This window comes from Anabrus simplex, chromosome 9 (assembly GCF_040414725.1).
Source record: "Anabrus simplex isolate iqAnaSimp1 chromosome 9, ASM4041472v1, whole genome shotgun sequence".
Classification (NCBI taxonomy): Eukaryota; Metazoa; Arthropoda; class Insecta; order Orthoptera; family Tettigoniidae; genus Anabrus; species Anabrus simplex.
In genome coordinates this window covers 16,642,579-16,661,955 of record NC_090273.1, presented here as the reverse complement: position 1 = coordinate 16,661,955, position 19,377 = coordinate 16,642,579, and the positions used below count along the sequence as shown (strand labels likewise).

The 19,377-nt window shown below is 40.6% G+C and overlaps 1 protein-coding gene across 1 annotated transcript; it reads right to left on the bottom strand.

The window, feature by feature from the left end:
- Positions 1 to 426: 426 nt before the first annotated feature.
- Positions 427 to 16,795, bottom strand: LOC136880812 (extracellular tyrosine-protein kinase PKDCC). Its single transcript, XM_067153351.2, has 4 exons — positions 16,683 to 16,795; positions 10,100 to 10,583; positions 8,157 to 8,333; positions 427 to 4,060 (listed from the first exon to the last, which is right to left on the bottom strand). Exons 1-4 carry the CDS (start codon positions 16,752 to 16,754, stop codon positions 3,972 to 3,974), a joined length of 822 nt encoding a protein of 273 aa, XP_067009452.1. The 5' UTR covers positions 16,755 to 16,795; the 3' UTR covers positions 427 to 3,971.
- Positions 16,796 to 19,377: the final 2,582 nt, after the last annotated feature.

Sequence of the window (19,377 nt, the reverse complement as noted above, 5' to 3'; positions counted from 1 at the left end):
TATTTATGAATAAGAAATTAGAGATATAAATGCTGGACGGGCAGCGCCCGTCTTTTGTCATTACGCTAGTTAGGAATGGATGATGGCCAGTGCCTGTCTTTCGTCTCCAATCGGTTAAAGTCACTGTAGATGGCAGGGAAAAATCAGTGTAGGAATCTCACCTTTTAAAAGTAAGCAGCGGGTCAGGAAGAGGAGAAAACTTTCTCTTTGAATTGGGACACCTCTCTGCCAGTGATTGCTGAAAGGCCTTACAAAGGAGTGGTGGAATTTAGTCAGCATCTTAGATTCAAAATTAAATTTACATAATTTTCCCTTCCCCCATTTTTCAAGTCAGAAATTGCTCAAAGAGTTTAGAAATTACTGTAGTAAATATGGTATATGAAACATAGGCAGTTCTGAAAAGGAGGAAAAAAAACAAAATTTGTATCAAGCAGATTTAATTACACATCATTTATACAATTATATTCACTACATAGTAAAGTTTATGCAAAAAATGTTCACATTTAAATAGGATTTATGTAATTTTTATATTTAAAAAATCAATTTACTTTCTACGTCTAATGAATGAAAGCCAAAACTGCAGAGTTTTTGTTTTATTTTTTCTAAAATCATGCCATTTTGATTTCTTATTTTTTCTCGTATAGATCATTTTATGCATTTTGATGAGGATTATTTACCAATTAATGGATTCATCATAAAGTTTGGAAATCCGTATTTGTATTGTAATGCATTTTATGCTGAAACATTCTGATGTGGTAGAGTATGTGCATTTTATTACCTGTGTAGTTGTTATTTCTAATCAGTAGATGTATCAGATTTTTGAGACACATTTAGTTAGTGTTGGAGATCTTCATTCTACTTGCAAGTGTGACAGGGATAGAACCTCTGATGTGGGTATGCCTCAGAATTTAAAATACTCTAAATATAACAATGGGACCATCGGTAACTCGTAACTAATGTGATTGAGACTGTGTGCTCACAGTTCTTTAAAACTTAGAATATTTTATTGTGAATGGAAGTCTACAACAAAAATATTTTTAAAGTGGATTTAGTTCTTTCTTTTTTAATACTGTTATACCAGTACTGTATATCTTAGTGCTCTCTGTAGTATTTTACCTTCTTAAGGAGCCAGTAATTTAGACTCCAGTATCAGTATGTGAAATCAAGTACAGCCTTTTGAAAGCGCTCTGAAGAATATTCCAGTGTAGAACTTTGGCTGGTATGGTTCTCTCATCTAATGTTCAATGATGTGCTAGTTGTACGAAAAAGTTCTTGTTCTGAATGATGTATGTGCTGCGGGCCAGTATTTTTCAGATAACATAGTCACATAGTGGTTTTCGCAGGTGCAACAGAGAAATATATTTTGTACATAGCAACCTTAGTGTTTCCTATTCACATTCTATCCCAAGGTTCATAGTTGACAAATGTAGATGTGTATCTCTGCTAATCAGTTATGTATAACAGTGCCTCTCATTATCACAAAAAAACTCGCATCAGCTTATCATATTTAAACATTTCTCATTTAGATACCATGTCAAATGAATGCTAAGTTATATAGAGGAGGCAGTATTATTGTGGGAAACTCTGTGCATCTGCTCAGATTGTATGAGACAAATTTTTTACACAAAACAGCAGGTTTTACCTATCTTTTAAACACATGAACCAAGTCTCTTGAGACGTTTGTCCCACTGCGACACCAAGTTCACGTGGTAGCTGAGGCCATACGATTATTATTATTATTATTATTATTATTATTATTATTATTATTATTATTATTATTATTATTATTATTATTATTATTATTATTTATTACCAAGTTCAGTGTCTGGTTTATAGAACTCTGGGCGTATAGTCACCTGTACATGACCAATTTCTCTGTATCTGAACCAAAGTGTTCACAGGCTAGGAATTTCTTCAGTGGTTTGAAAAGGTGAAAGGTATGCAACTTTGGGACTGTATGGTGGATGATTATACTGTTTTTTTTGTTTTTTTTTTGCACAAACAGAAGCTCCCCTATGGGAGGAGAAGCATTGTCATGAATAACAACTGACGAATTTCCTAGTTGATCAACTCTGATGAACTAGATTTATCATGTCTGGCGACCTGGCTGAGGAGTTTAACTGTGTATGTTTAATTCCTCTCGCTTGAGGATTGGATGTTTGTGATCATCTTCATGCACTCTACCAACCACCACAGAAATGCATAACATTGAAGACATTCTTCCACATAGGCAATGGGAAGGTATCCAGCTGTAAAACTGGGCATGATTTACACCTAGTGTCAACCCTCAAAATCTGGGAGAAGGTCAGGAAGATGAAATAGGTTTTTTTTTTTTGCATGATTTAAGAAGATATCAAACTGTGCAGTTTTGTTTAAAGCAATGTGCACAATACAATCACAATAATATTTCTTGCAGAGACAATGTCAACGTTTATCACAGTACACTTTTACTGCAGCTCATCTAGACTGAGTACCAGTGGTCTTTTCACAAGATATGACTAGTATGTTTATTTGTAACAAACATAAATGAGAGAATGAAAAAAGACTGTGAAATTGCAAATACTTTGCCAGATCTTTTTTGAAGTTCTTTCACATTTTAATTTTTTTATATAACATATTAGTGACAATATATTCATAAAAAATATGTAAATATATTTCTCGTTTCACATTAAACTCTGTATGTTCTATACTGGTCCTCTTATAAATGCACATAAGGGTGAAGGGTGTAAAATTGTGACCAGAGAATTAATTAATTTTTAGTCAACTGAAAACTTGAAATTTTCAGGATTGTAGCATGACAGCATATTTTTTTTTATGGTAACCTTTTGAGCGATAGACCCACCTCCCTGTTAGTGTTGAAAAATAACATTTGCCCAGGGAAAATCTTGCCATTTCAGACAAAGAGAGAGAAATATTAGTGTTGATAAATGGGACCTGAAGAAAGACACCGAGCCCTTTACAAGAATGCAGTGATAGAAACTTTGAGAAAGGAGTCTGAGAAGAGGGAACAAGAAGAACTGAAAAAGAATGGATCACTCAGGACATACTGGATAAAATGAATGAATGGCGGAAATGGAAAAATGATTCTTCAGAAGGAAAACGATGGTATAGGAAACTGAACAATGAATTAAAAAGAACTTGCTGACAAAGCCAAAGAGAGCATTGGATGGAAAAACAGTGTAAAGAGGTAGAAAAACTAGGAAAGCAAGGTAAAACAGAAGACACATCCATAACAACAAAAAATGATTTAACAAGGAGAGATCCAAGAAAAATTGGCAAACAAGGAATGGGTCAAGAAACAGAAAGATGACATCATGCATTGAAGAAAACAAAGTAGTATAGAAGACATAGAGTTATATGATTCTTTAACTGATCACAAAAGATTTGTATTGGAGGATGAACAACAATGTGACGAAGATGAAAAAAGGACCAATGTCAGAAAAATGGGAATTTTGCTTAGTGTGGCGTGTGGACAATCAAAAAAGAAAGAAGATAAGTACTTGTAAAGCTTTGAAATGTGGTAGTGGAGAAGGTGAAATGGACAGAAAGAATGAGGAAGTACTGAAGACGCTATGAACCTGATGAGGTTGATAAAGAATATGAAAACATCTTGAGTGGGTCACATGCTGTTAAGGAATTGTCTAACACACGGGATCATATAGGGGAAAAGAGAGAGGAACATGAATTGCAGAGGGTACAGTGGAACATGTAAACTAAAGGTGGGTCTTTTTTTGTATAATAAATATTTGTTCTGTTATATTCTTTCACAGAATCAACCAAATTTTTTCTTATTTACTTCTATTGTACAATAATAGGAGGAAAAAAATACAACTTTTCCCTTTGTTCTATGAGCCACCAGTATATAGAACATTATACGAGTGTGTTAACAGAAACGTTGAGATCACAAGTATTAGACTGGGGTTACACTGGACATATCAAATGGCGATCTTGAGAGGCACCGTCACTGTATGTCAGGACACTCCTTTCTTAAGAAGAAGACTGAACCCTTTCTTCATAGCTGGCGAACTGTAACCATTCTTGAACACTGCTAATGTTCTTCCTGAAAAACATAAAGCATACATTTACAATTTTGATAAGTTTTTGTCACTTTGTATGGTGAGATTTGAGCCACTATCATTTATAGGCTGACCATAATATACTGAGAGAAAAATGGGACAGATTTAGTAATATTCTTTATAAGTGAACTTATTAAATCATAATCATCATAAAAATATAAAGCTACCATAAGGAAGCTGATGGTTTGATATACTTATTAAATTTAACACTGTCTGTATCAACACACATTAAAATAATTTAATTCAAAACCGATTTTCAGAAGCTTATTCCATCATCGGTGGATCATTAAAAATTCACATATTTTGTTGTAATAAAGGTAGAAAAATGAATAAGACAAGTAAACATAAGATAATTTCTAAACCTAATGAATGTAATTAAAATTGTATACTTTATGACAGGAATGACCGAATATGCCGTCTCAGCTGTTGCATAAATAATGAGCAACCTTCACGGCTCTGGCAAGTCAGTGGCATGTGGCATCGTGTTGCCTCACGGTTGTCCGTGGCTTTCCTTTAAAAATGTATCCAAGTTAAGAAGAAGATTCTGTACTAGGTATATTTTGGTGTTCTCATGCATGTTTAATTCTACACCATGATTGCATTTATACACACCTCAAAAAAAAAGTTTTGCACCTCCTGGAGTTCTGGGTTTCTAAGTGGCTGATAACTCCCGGGAATGTGTATAGGGTGCAAATACACACTTTACGTCAATTAAGGAAAAGAAAAAGCAACGACAGACACAACACAAACGCTATTCTTTGGCAATATGCATCCGCCTTTTGAACTGGGAATCTGATTCTGCCTCTTAGTATGATGTTTCTCCACCCCATACAGTGAAGCATGATCGGACCCATTGTGGCATGTCTCTTTGACAGCAGCCCACCAGAGGTCGACCAGAGTGAGAGGTGAATTTGTTCGTCGTCGTACTATCGGTTTCAGCATATCCCAGGCATGTTCAATGAGATTCATGTCCGGAGACACCGCAGGTAAGTCCATCCGATGGATGTGGGCCTCCCTGCAGAAGAGGTTCACAAGATTGGAGCGGTGCGGGCGCCCGTTGTCATCTTGCAGAACAAATCTAACACTGAAATGTTGTCGGTATGGTTGAACAGTGGTCCTGAGGATTCTGTTCTGGTATCGTGTACCATTCATATCGTCCTCTACGGCAATGAGTGACATCCAACGTCCATACATAACGCAGCCCCAAAACAGGTCAGATTTGCCTCCCTACTGGGCATGTATAGGACTTCTCTGGCATTATCTCGCTCTCTCCAAACTCCTCCAACATATCCAACATCAGACATATTCGGTACTCATCCATGAAGAAGACCTGCCGCCATTGTTCCAGAGTCCAGTCCAAATGCTCTCTTGCCCATCTGTACCTGGTGCCATAGTGTTGGGGTGTATGTGCAGGTGGTCCCTATGGAGACGATTTCTGATTGTCTGTGCAGACACAGCTCCACCAGTTGTCTGCTGTAAGGCATCACACAGTTCTGTTGCGGTGTCTGCTGGATCCCTGCAGGACAGGATTCGTATGTAATGATCATCAGCTGCCGTTGTTGATTGCAGACGGCCACTGTGAGGACCATCTTCAATATTTTGTGTCACACAATAGTGGCTGTATGTCCTGACAATGTTGCTGTGGTGTACACCAACCGGGCTGGCAATTGCCCTCACAGAGAGGCCTTGCTGTCTTAATGTCACTATGTGCGTATGGTCAGAAGCGGTAATGATGCGTCAAGGAATGTTTGTATATTGCACAGGACACAAATGTGCTCTTGTCACGTTGTGTTCACAGGTGACAGTAACAGTGCACCGAGACTGCATTTATTACGACAACGTCCGTTAACAGGTAGCGTTATACGTCATCTGGATGCAATAACTAATGAACACGAAATATACAAGTGGTGCAAAACCTTTTTTGAGGTGTGTACTTTAATTCCGTATCTTTTTCCCCTGTCACAAAAGTTGTGATTATTGCTATAAATGTGTTCTGTGAAACACTGACCAGTCTGTCCTCTGAAAACATTTTACAATCTTTGCAGGTTAACCTGTATGCACTGGAAGTGGTGTAGGGATCATTTTTGCTGACAATATTAGAGTTATAAATTTTTTGTGAAACTTTGTTTCGAGTCCTGTAAGCTATTTTTAGATCAAATTTCTTAAAAATATTCCCAATTTTAATGTGTGAATGTTACATATTGCTTGCTAGTTAAATCAATTTTATTTTCTTTGACCCTTTCATTGTTTATATATGATTTTATCAACCATTTCTGAACTGTATCCATTTGCATTTTATTATTCTGACTTCTTTTGGTTTATTTTCTTCTTACATAGTAATTTTCAACATTCTACTAATGTAATTGTTGTATGCTGGGAATTTGTGGGTAGTTGGGTGATTGGATTTGTTTATTGATTGTGGTGATTTATTGTGTCGTCTTCCCAAAAAATCCTGAATGATATTTTATTTTCATTTGTTATTAAAGTAAGGTTCATGAAATTTAATTTATCATAGTTTTCATTTCCCATTGTGAATTCAGTATTATTATCAAGTGAATTTATACAGTCCAGTAATGTTTCAGATGGGATCACTGTTAAAAAACACTACTGTATCAACAACATAATGGATCCACATTCGTATTTTACCCTACCGGGTGAGTTGGCCGTGCGGTTAGGGGCGAACAGCTGTGAACTTGCATCAGAGAGATAGTGAGCTCGAACCCTCCTGACGGCAGCCCTGAAGATTGTTTTCTATGGTTTCCCATTTTCACACCAGGCAAATGCTGGGACTGTATCTTAGTGAAGGCCACAGCCGCTTCGTTCCTATTCCTAGGCCTTTCCTATCCCATCATCGCCATGAGACGTACCTGTGTCAGTGCGATGTAAACAAAAAAAGAAAAAAAAAGAAAGTATTTCACCTTGCTACTTTCTTAATATAAATTGTTCAAGTTTATTAAGACAAATATTTGCTAAGAAACATGATAAAAGTCATCCCATTGGTAAATCTGTTTTTTGTTAATAATATTTACCATTGAATGTAAAATAGTTATTTTGGGATATAAGGTTAATAGTTTCATTATTTTTTAAAATTTTACTTAATTTACTGTGTTTCCACAAGTTTTGTTCCAATATGTCTATGATAAAACTATGATAAATTAAATTTTCTGAATCTTACTTTAATAAAAAATGAAAATAAAATAGAATTCAAGATTTTCAGGAAGCCAACACAATCGATCACCACAATCAGTTACAAATCTAATCACCCACAAATTAGCAGCAGAATGCTGGAAATTCCTATGAAAGAAGAAAATGAAACGAAAGAGGTAAGGATAATAAAACGAATCGCAAAAGCAAATGGATACAGTCCAGAAAGGGTCAAAGAAAAAAACTAGCAAACAATACGTAACGTTCACACATTTTGGAAAAGGAATCTTTAAAATGTGAATATTTTAACAAAATTTGATCTAAAAATAGCTTGTGGGACTGAAAACAAAGTTTCACAAAAAAATGTACAACTTTAATATTGTGAACAAAAATGATCCTTACATCAGTTCGGGAGTATACAGGTATACTCTTATCTTTCAAATTGCCCTGTAAATAGAAGTCGCAAATCAGGAGAGCGAGCTAGCCATAAACCTATACTATATTACTGCCCCTGAAAACATCACGCAGCAGTAGCGGTGACTGGGAGTTAGAAGTAGGTGGTGCGGGGGGGGAGCCATAGAAGAACTGAAAAATGCAATTCGCACCGAGAAGATTAAAGACGCTGAATTGCAGGGAGTGAACCGATATTCATCACATGTTACAAAGCTTGTGTGCAGGTTGGGGGAGAGCGTTTTCAACGCTTTTTTTTTTTTTCTATCTGATTATCCATTCATCGAAGTTGATGGGTTCCCTACGGGTGTTCAGGACGGTGTGACGGCGACACGTGAAGAACGGCAACCCTCGCCCAGTACTTTCCTTATTACACTACATTTTCCTCCTCGTAAATATTTCTTCATGAACTTACATCTTGTCCTGAGCAGTGGTCAGTAGGTAGTGAACACAGAGTATATGTGGCTATGAGGAAACAAGACGTACCTGTCCAGGTGTGGTCTTGACCAAGCACAACAGCTTTACAGTGTGGATCCTTTGCACATAGTTCTGCTGCTTCCACTTCATTAAAGACTGATATTACACAGCCCACTGCAGAGATAGAATGATGACATCTGTAGTCAAACATCCCCGGTAAATCACTGTCATCTATCTTCTGGAAACCTAAATAGAGAGTTTATAATTATATATCTGTAGGAAATTTGTGAACAGAAACTTCTACAGTACCTTGCAAATACCAACTTCTCAGTCTCATTTACTTTCCTTCTGTTAAATGGAACACATTTCAAAATGCTTTATGTAGTTAAAATCTACTCCATTCTTTTTCAGTTTCAGTAGGAAGAAAAATGAAGTATACATGAACATTGATAAGTAGCCTACTCGAGAAAGGTTCTTATGAACAATTTCCCTTTAATTGTTTTTCTGCTTTATGGTGTTAAGTTGTTATTAAGTGGCCCAGGATAGCGCTATTCCTGAAACATTATCTTGAAGATATACAGCATTTTTATTATTTGGGAATTAGTTTTGTAGTACGTGAAAGAGATTACACATTTTTGGTCTGTAAGACAAATTTTATACCAACTCAAAGTACTGTGTACACTATCTACCAAAAAGTAATTGGGCACCCATGATGGTAATTTGATTATGCTTGTTGTTTAAAGGGGACTAACATCTAGGTCATCGGCCCTGATGGTAATTTAGTACGTCAGCTGATTTTTGTGGCCTACATACACTTCGGGACGTACGAGTACCAGTTACAAGGAGATGGTACGAAGTAAAGAGCTATGGGATTTCGATAAGGGCCGTTACCTCAGCGGGCTGTATAGCGGGGTGATTGTAGCTAAGTTAAACAGGCCCAGATCAACAGTAGCACTCGTCCTACGCAAGTTGAAGGTAGATGGGCACTGTACCGATGGTGCACGTCCGAGGCGACCTAAAATGTTGACCGACAGGAATAGCAGAACCCTGAAATGTGAAAAGTTGTCAAAAATATGGCAATCACTCGACGGAGTTTCATGCACCAACAGGAGTATCTGTTTCTATTATAAAAGTGCGTAGAGGCCCATGAACTCGAATACTCCGGAAGAGTAACAGCACATGAGCCCCATATCACGAGGAACAATAAAGCTTGGCAGCTCAGGTGATGTTTGGACCGCCGCAACTGGACACTGGAGAATTAGATATCTGTTCTCTGGAGTGATGATTCGAGGTTCACATTATTCCGGTCCGATGGACGTGTATGGGTGTGGCGACTACCTTGGAACGGCTTCTCCCGGAGTGTATAGGGCTAACCAAAAAATCGATGGCGGTAGAGTGATGGTGTGGGGGTGTTCCTCGTACTTCGGTGTGGGACCGCTGGTGGCAATATGAATACGAAGGCATATTGTAACTTTTACGATGACAAAGTTAGATGCCATGTTTCGGAGGTTACTATGTAGTGGTACGCTGACAACAATGTTCGTGGATTTGAGTGTCGTGCCCAGAATCCCTCTCTCAATCCAACACATCATCTTTGGGACGAATTGGACCGCATGGTGAGTGAGATATGGCCAAAATCCACTATCAAACTGTCGGAACAGTTACAAGAGGAATGGCGACGAATCCCAGAGGACGTCCTTCACATACTTGTTGAGAGCATACGGGACAGGGTGGCTGCTGTTAAAGCGGCTAGAGGAGCACTTCGAGGTGTTAACGGACTAACAACCGCCGTACAAACATTTTGGGCAGGTGCTCAATTTTTTTTGTAGATAATGTATATTTAACATATAAATTCATGTATAGATAGATTGGAACGTGGATACAAACACATATTAGGGTAAAACAGATCAATGTAGGAAAAGGGAGCAATAGGAATAAGAAACAAATATACAGACATAAAAGGACAAGGACAATGTTCACATCTTGTCAAAGATGGGTGCTCTTCTCCTTACCCAAGCTTCCAATGCCCGTGGAGGTACTAATGTAGCTGCCGGATACGAAGTGGTTGACCAGCCTTTGGGTTGCACTAAGGATCTGAGCGGTGTCCCAGCCCGCAGCTTCGCCTCCGCTGTTGGAGTAAGCCGCCAACAGTTCCTGGATGTGAGGTTCCAGTGAGGCGGGAGCACTAAGTGGTAAGAACAGTCTGATGAAGTGTTGCCCAGCATGCCAGATGTTGAGTCTCTCATTATGTCCCAAGCAGCGAGACTGGACGCAAGGTAGTCTTACTACCGGCATGCCACTGACATTGCCACTGGTGATCCCACACTCGTTATCTGTCTCACACTCTGGCTCCGTCACGCCCAGATCGTCTACATCAGACAGTTTGAGAGTGCCCCCAACCAGTACGAACTGCTGACGGCGGAAGTCGTTCATCGACAGCGAACCCAACGGAGAATGTGCCAAGTGATGGAGAATCTGGGCTATCCCGAAGGCCAGCTGAAATAAGAACAAGGTAGTCAATAAGCTATGATCTCCCTCCAAATCTATTCAATTCAAGAAACTAGAAAGGACGATACGAACATAAAAGAGAATAAAAAAGGGAACAGGTTAGTTCGGGTTGCGGGAGCTATAGAAATTAACAAGCAATGTAATAACAGGTAATTTCTTTTAATGCATCAGAGAAATAAGCCCTGAAATATCGGGCCAAATGCACGAAAACAGCTTTTTACCTCTGTAAACCCACTCGTCCCAAGCGTTTATCCCTCGTAATCGCAGGCCAGCTTTTCTGCCCTTTGCTTCCCATCGCTTCTGTCCCCGTGGTCGACGGCCCTCAGAGAAACCCAGTGCCGATTTTCGCAACTGTGGTATTACTGAGCAGTACATGCACAAACCACCTCAGGCGAGTCTCCCCAATTCATTAGTAATTGGAACCGCTCTAACAGCCTGGTTTCTTACTTGGTCCAATTTAGTGAGCCCCAGATGCCAATGACGAATCTTCATTTCTGTGACATTGAGAAGTCGTCCATGTCGTCTTGTGCAGGCCCGCACTCACAATTAGTCCCGTGTAGCGCCACTGGACGAATGACTGTCCTAAAAATCTTTGATTTTATAAATAACAGGATCTTCCGGTCGAAAAGTGCTCTTGTAACTTGTTGCCACTTCATCTATGCTGTGTTTACTCTGTTCCTTGGATCTGGCAGTGTACAGCAATCTGAAACAGTGATCGATTCCAAATATCTACACTGATTTCTCTCAGGAAGGTCAACGACCGAACGGCGTCAATATTAATGGACCCATTTATTGCTTTCACTCCATGTATTCAGTCTTCCTGACGTAAAGTCGCAGTCCATCTAAGTAACTTCTTCATTGCTGGATTAGCTATTGTAGTTCTCGTTGAGATTCGCAGGAGGCAATAATGTCGTGAGCATAAACTAAGGTCCAAGAATGTGGTATCTGAAACTCTACATTGATGGTGTGCAGGTATAGAATGTACAAAGGTGGACAAAAAGCCGACTCCTGATGCACGCCAACCTGGATATTAAATGGTGATTTCAGTAGAATGTTGGACATTCCGATATCAATAATAGGCCACGTCTCTGGCGATAAAGTAACTCCGTCCGTGCTGGGAAGTCCTACAAAGACCTCACCTTCGCAAAATGGAGGGAAGCAACTATTTCGGTCAACCTTTCGAAACGATATATACAGCTCGGTATAACTTATCACAGAAGGCAAAATAAAAGGAAAAGTATGGAGTTTAACCTGGGCACGGAACCTCCGTCAGTGGTTCGACATCCTCCTTTATATGTGAAGGGCAAAACAGGATTAATTGCTCCATAATGATCAGGAACCAGCTGTGACGATAAATCGTCAAAATGGCTGCACTAGCTAGAAAAGAGCAGCTGGTGATATTTCGTAGAAGGCGTAAACCTAAAACTTTTAAAATGTTCCTTTGCCCAACCCTTGTCCCGTTTCTCCAGGGGTCGGTCAGGTATGAGGCGAGATGAATCTGTCGTGGTGGGTTTTTATGACTGGATTCCCTTCTTGATGTCAACCTAATCGGAGGAGTTAATAAGATGAAATGAATGACGGGATATATGATAGCAGGAAGGGGGGGGGGGGCGGGCGAAACGCAGTGCCAGCACATAGCCTACTCCTGTGGAATAGCACCAGGGGGTCTGCTCTATGCTTAACGTCGCCGCCCGACGGACGAATCATCATCATCATCATCATCAACAGCGTCATATGCCCTCACTCCATATGAGCCCTACGGAGAGGTTTGGAATGTAATGCAGGCTTTTGGCACGCAATGTCTAAAACTTTAAAAATGTACGGTAATATTGTTTAATACATTACCGGACGAGCTGGCCGTGTGGTTAGGGGCGCACGGCTGTGAGCTTGCATCCGGGAGATAGTGGGTTCGAACCCCACTGTCGGCAGCTCTAAAGATGGTTTTCTGTGGTTTCCCATTTTTACACTAGGCAAATGCTGGGGCTGTACCTTAGTGAAGACCACGGCGGCTTCCTTCCCACTCCCAGGCCTTTCCTATCCCATCACCGCCATAAGACGCACGGTATCTGTGTCGGTGCGCCGTAAAGCAAATAGAATATATATAATACATTTTATTCTGTATTTCCTGTTAAAAGTGATCGTATTGCTCGTCCCTTTCACCACAATAGCAAAGCTGCCTCGGTTGATCAGTGGTCGTGTGTCCGATTCATGACCTGTAGTTCTCGGGTTCGATCCCGGCTGAGGTAGTCTATTTCTTGGCACTCTTCGTCACTGTTGTTGGCAACTTCTTGTTGCACTCACCGTCATCAGACTAATTTACATTATTTCAGCAATGAGAGCCATGTTGCTCTTAAGACAAGAATCGCAAACAGGACGTCAGCATAACAGGAATGTGGAAATCGGTAGGTTGGCTGCCTTGATGGCACTTATTATTATTGTTATTATTATTATTATTATTATTATTATTATCTCAGCACCCTCATGAATGGGTACGGCAGAATACATTCATTTTATTTCCTATCTGTCATACGAGGACGTTAAAAAGGGGACCATAGGTACTCTGAATTTGGGAGCGTATGTTGGCGAGCACGAGGTAGTCTGGTATTGTTTCCATTTACTCGTGGTAGGGTGCTCCTCACTTTCATATCTCTGTCCAACCTCCCTTGGTCAACTGTTCTCTTCCACCTGAGTTTTGTGGGGCCTAGAAGTCTTTCAATTTCACGGCCTTCGTAGCCTTTCTGTTTCCTTTGCCGAGACCTTCATTCTTCTAACGAGCGGAACTCTTCCATTTTAACTTGTCTTACGAGGGGACGGTGGCCTAGTTGTACTTTCCCTTACTACAACAATCACCTACTGGAAAACAGCTGGTCTTTATAGGTGCCCTCATCTTCAACATACCCGGTCCTGAATAGGTTTAATATATCAGAGTGACAGAATTTTTCACTGAAAATTAGTTTTTGAATGTGCCGGAATTCGATTCAGCAACTCTGAACATATAGTGTATCTAAATTCCTATTGCACTCTTTGAGGGCTTATAGGGGCACCTAGTGGATAGCATTTTGAATACGAACCCACGTCCGAAAATATTTCTCCGCTGGAGGCAAAACACCATAGAACATTTACATGAACAGAGCGGTGCTATGCGTTTGCGTCCACTTTACAAGAACGGCTCTTCGTGTCGATCATCCACTTCGATTCAAATGATGTTCGTCCCATACACTCGCTCACAAGCACTTAGTAGTCGAGCATCTACCCTGTCATAATCCTCGTAAGCAGATCTCTCTCTTTGCATCATCAAGTTGACGTCGACTCCGGGTGACTGCATGAATGGATTGCCTTCAGCTGTTTGTTTTCAAATAGACGTTTCAGATCCCTCAGTGCTGACTCACAGACTTTTGAAACGAAAAGTTACTCTGTAACGAATTTTTGTACTGTCAGAACCACTGCTACTGATGGTCGATCCCAGAAGACAGAAACTATGCACCACTTTGTCGCATCATCATTGATCTTCATGTCCGATGGTAATCTTTGTTTTACTAATGTTAAGATAGAGTCCCATTCTTTCACTCTGCTCTTTTCAAGTATGATATTTTCCAAGTCACGGGGGTCAGACTTTGCCCGCGTAGTGCCCGTGCTAGAAATGCCTGTGCACGCGGGCCCGAACCTCTCCCTCATTCGGCTTATACTTCCCCACGTTGCGGCCTCAGGGCTGTGCAGCGTACCGAAGATGGGCTCCAGTCTACAAGTAATGGTTGAAACATACAGCTACATAGGCTGTGGTGTAAGGAATGAATACAGTAATGTGTTAGTGTGTGTTTGTATTTGTGTGCTTTTGTATCAACATGGTGGCTTGAAGAGATGCTACTTTTGTCGAAGCCTATTTTATTTTGTGTAAGTTTATAAACAAGACGTTTTGCTACAGAAGCGATGTAGTAACGGCATTTTACTTTTTTTATTTTATTTAAAATGATGTAGTCGCTTTAACTCGATGGTCGTATCGCGACTTATTTTAAATGTGAAAGTATCAAAACAATTTTACATAAATAAAATATTTACATTGAATATACAACCTTTGAAAAAGCAATCTTTATATTTGGAAATACAAACAAGAATCTTTAAAAATTTAATAGTTTGGAGGCATAGTGAAGGAGAGTTCAGTGTCTTTTGGAAATGGTTAAGATTACTGTGGTACTTACGCCGTTGGTTGTACAGTTGACATCAGTCATATGCTTGATAGTCAATGGAGAGTTACATATATTGCAGATGGGATGATGCTTTTTTTTTTTTCTTCTTAGAAGATAGCTCTGTGTGTCCTATCCTCAGTCGTGATATAAATCTGATCTTGCCTACAAAGACTGGGTCCTGTGTTATGGAACTGGATGTTATTTCACGAAGTTTTTGAAGTGGCTAGCCAGTTCACCTTCCATTGCAGGCATAACATATTTTTAACATACGTGAGTATGTGGCTATGCGGTATAGGTATTGTTGGGTCACTCGTGGATGCCTCGTAGCTTCTTTCGCTGCCTGATCAGCAGACTCACTGCCTTGGATTCTACTCTGTGAAGGTATCCGCATTATAGTAACATGTTTTCCTACATTCTTGATTTTTTTGAGACAGGAAATGAATTATGTTACATTATTTTGCTTCATAATTATTCATAGGAGAGCTGCCTTTGTGAATCAGTGGTAGAGTCGACGTTCGGATCCCAAGATAGAGGTAGTCGGATTTCTGAAGGGTGGAAAAAACGTCCATACGGAACGCCATGTCGTACGATGTCGGCATGTAAAAGATCTCTGGTGATACATTTGGTGTTTACTCCACTAAATTAATCAAAACTCAGCCATAGTCGCCCATTAAAGATTCGATTTACTTTGCCATCTAGTAGGCCTAGTTTAAAACGAAACGTCGAAATTGACGGACAGACAGCCAGATGGCGTCAAACTAAGATATCTGCACACGGTAGCTGAGGCCATCTTCTTCTTCTTCTTCTTCTCTTCTAGGAGAGTTGGGCACGTTAAGCCGCTAAAATAATAAATTCCTTTTATTTTGTACTTCATTGCTTATGACAGCCTTTAAAGTAATTGTTTATTTTCCTGGTACACGGCGATTGCAAAGCATATTGTTTCGCGCATTTGATGCAAACACCGTGTTGAACACATTTAATTATGTTATGTCTTTACATGAGAAAGTATAATTATACGTGTCCCGTACGCAGTACCACAGTTATGATCGAGCGAGTTGGCCGTGCGGTTCGGGGCGCACAGCTGCATTCGGGAGGTACTGGGTTCGAACCCCACTGTAGGCAGCCGTGAAGATGGTTTTCCGTGATTTCCTATTTTCACATCAGGCAAATGCTGGGGTTGTAACTCACTTTAGGCCACGGTCGCTTCCTTTCCTATCCCCTCGTCGCCATACGACCTATCTGTGTCGGTGCGACGTAGAGCAGATTGTAAAACAAAAAAAAAAAAAAGAGATCAGTGTAGGTCTCCACTATGTGCTGTTCAGGCGCAAGACCGAAGTAACGTTCACACTATGATAACATTGTATGCTTCAATGTATTTAATATCCTCGAAGGTAACATGTAAAGAAAAAGCCGAATATGTGACGGTTTCGAAGGAACATTATTATATTAACGTGTAATGTTAATTGTTGACCCCATTGTTATATACCTTTAACCTTTTTTGTTTATGTTATTGACGAATAAACAATAACACTTTGGTTTAGTTTGAAATATTCAGGGATCGAAAAGCAGGGCGGGCAAATTGCAGCCCTGTCTCTTGGATGGTTGCTGCTTTGTCATAGCTCTCGATTCTTACCAGTGACACTGATGTTTTATAGATTCTAGATCGCCCTTCCTTCGCGATATTAGATCCCGATTATATTCAGAATCTCAAATAGAGTGTAGACAAAAATACCTCTAGCTACGAACATAAACTACCAACCATTTTGACATAGGAGATCCACAAAGGAGAAACAGAAATTCTGTCCAGGGTTCCCGCAATTACTTGATTATCAGAAATGCGCTCTTGGCGTACAGCGATAGTAGTGTAACACTTCTCTAATGAATTGCGGTTTGATATACTTACTCGCAGTCTGTCCTCCCACGAGAGTTGCAGCAGGCGGACTGTGTCCAAGGGGTCACCCAACTCCGTCACCATAGCGACCGGGCCCACAGCGTCCGGAACACACGAACCCAAAACCTGAAATCAAACATGGATACTGAGTCACTACTGAGCGGCAATTACTTTTCCTTTCTCGTCATGGAATAAGAGAAAACGGAAAGGGGAATGTTTGTTTGTGGATGGGTTGGTGATAACTGTTTTGAAAGGTAGGACAACTGAATAACCACCCTCTATAAACACTGCTCAAAACTGCAAAATGAGGACAACCTCAATAATACGAATGGCATTAGCATAGTTGACCATCTGTACAAGAACTGTTTTTTGCACATTGTGCGCTTTTCATTTAATATAAACACTGCTCAGAGGAAAAGTTAAAAAGAGGGCTGACCCTTCGAGAATTGAGGAGAACGGCTAAATGAAGGAAAGGACCCCGGAGGGCATGAAAATAAAAGAAATATAATATCCTCGTTTCAGAAACATCTTGTACACGCATGCACTGAAATGGTGTCCCGATATAAACGAAGCTTGGCGTCCCAACACCACATCACCTAATGCACTGCTGCAGGTTACAAGACTGCTGTGACTGAATTGTGCACTTCCGAGCTCGATGGCTGCAGTCGCTTAAGTGCGGCCATAGTGCAGTATTCAGGAGACAGTGGATTCGAACCCCACTGTCGGCAGCCCTGAAGATGGTTTTCCGTGGTTTCCCATTTTCACACCAGGCAAATGCTGGGGCTGTACCTTAATTAAGGCCACGGACGCTTCCTTCCCACTCCTAGCCCTTTCCTGTCCCATCGTCGCCATAAGACCTATCTGTGTCGGTGCGACGTAAAGCAACTTGTAAAAAAAAAAAAAAAATGTGCACACTGGTTGATGTATAGCAATACACACAAACACTGTGCCTTCAGTAGTACCCCTTCACTCCCTCCTCTCCTTTTCAGTACTGGAGTGGGACGGTGTTAATTGGTTATGTCTGGACACCATTTCTGTGCATGCGTGAACATAGCCAAATATTACTTTGAAACACCGAAAGTATGTTTTAAGAATTGTAACCAATATTTTGCAATGTCAAGCGCACTCTGCGTCGCCTGAAACAGGTCATCTTCAGCACTACAGGGTGGGGCCATCGGACACTGAAGCAAGTGTTTCATGGTACGTTCACCGCCCCATTGGCACTTGGTGTTGTCAGCATCTATGTAGTCCCACTCGCAAGGTTGACTTTGGACCTGATCATTCCTCTCCTAAATGAAAAAGAGTTGGACTAAGGGGATAGGAAAGTTCAAAATGAGACGGTGACACGGGCATGCGAATTTCCTGGGGTTTACCGGTTAGATTCTAATACAGTCGAGGTGAGGAAGAAGTTATTTCGAGCGTCCTACTAACGTTTTACGGTGATAAAAACATACTTTTTCTAAATATCAAATGTACGGAATTTTAATAATAATAATAATAATAATAATGTGAAGTACGTGAAATTTGAAGATCCGCTAAAAGTTGTGTTGCGATTATTTGTACCTCAGTTCGTCGATTCTTTTCAAAGAACACGTCATTAACAGGGTCTTCAAATGGTGATTATTTCTGAAGGTCCGGAAGCAATTCTTTTTGCACTGATAATGTGGATAAAGCAATTAGCCTATTCTGACCTCCACGCGATTGAGTCTTCAACTCTTAACTCAGGAGTTGATCTGCCATTCGAAATAATTGATTTTCTCACTAAATGTTCGTGAGCCTAAGGAAAGGTTTAAAAGGCCCTCTATAACACTGTCACAATCATAGGAGGATACTTTACCAGTCAGTTTAAGAAGCCATACCTGAGAAGGGAAGGAAGAAGAGCACCGTTGCCTTAGGATCTAACCGGCAAATAATGCAAGATACGAAGCGCGACACGGGACTGAGGATGACGGACACCCACCCAGCCTGGGGCGAGCTTGCCGCTGAAGCGCTGCAGACAAGTGATGTAAATATAAAACATTGAAGACGTTTTGTGTACTGTGCATCAGTTCTATTCTTTGGCGCTAGATGGAAATCATATCTTTACGGGAATCTGGTGGATTTAGATTGTTGGCAGAAAATTCAAAGTATATAATAAGAAATACATCTATAATTTCAAATTTTCTGCATGTTAGCGGCGGCAATACCGGCAACGTAGACGCTTTAAGAGGAATTAAAACCTAACAACTATCTCCCCTTAGCACTAATCAGACGGGAAAAATACAGAAGAGGTGTGATCCTTCCGAGTATAAAGTCAGCGGCTGCAGGGTAAGCTTCGGCCTACAAGTGGCCACGGCTCTATCGTGGCTCTGCATTTGGGAGACGGAGAGGGCTGGTCCCCACCGTCGACTGTCCTGAGAATGGTTTTCCGTGGTTTTCCATTCTCCTGCACTGAGGTGAATGCGGGGGCAGTTCCTAGTATGGGCCACGGCCGCCAACCCCTCACCTTAACCGAACATCTCCTCGCCTCGCCCTTCAAGGGAGGAATGAAAACAATTTAGTGCTAGTAGTAAGTATGAAGGTAGAAAAGCGACGCGAAGGGCGTAACAATGGAAGGTAGCCTAGGCTTCGCAAGCTTAATGCCATCTGGGTCGGAAATGAAAAGTTGACCAAGTGGGATCGGACAGGAAAGTTGAAAATAAGGAGCCAGGCACTCACCTAGAGACTC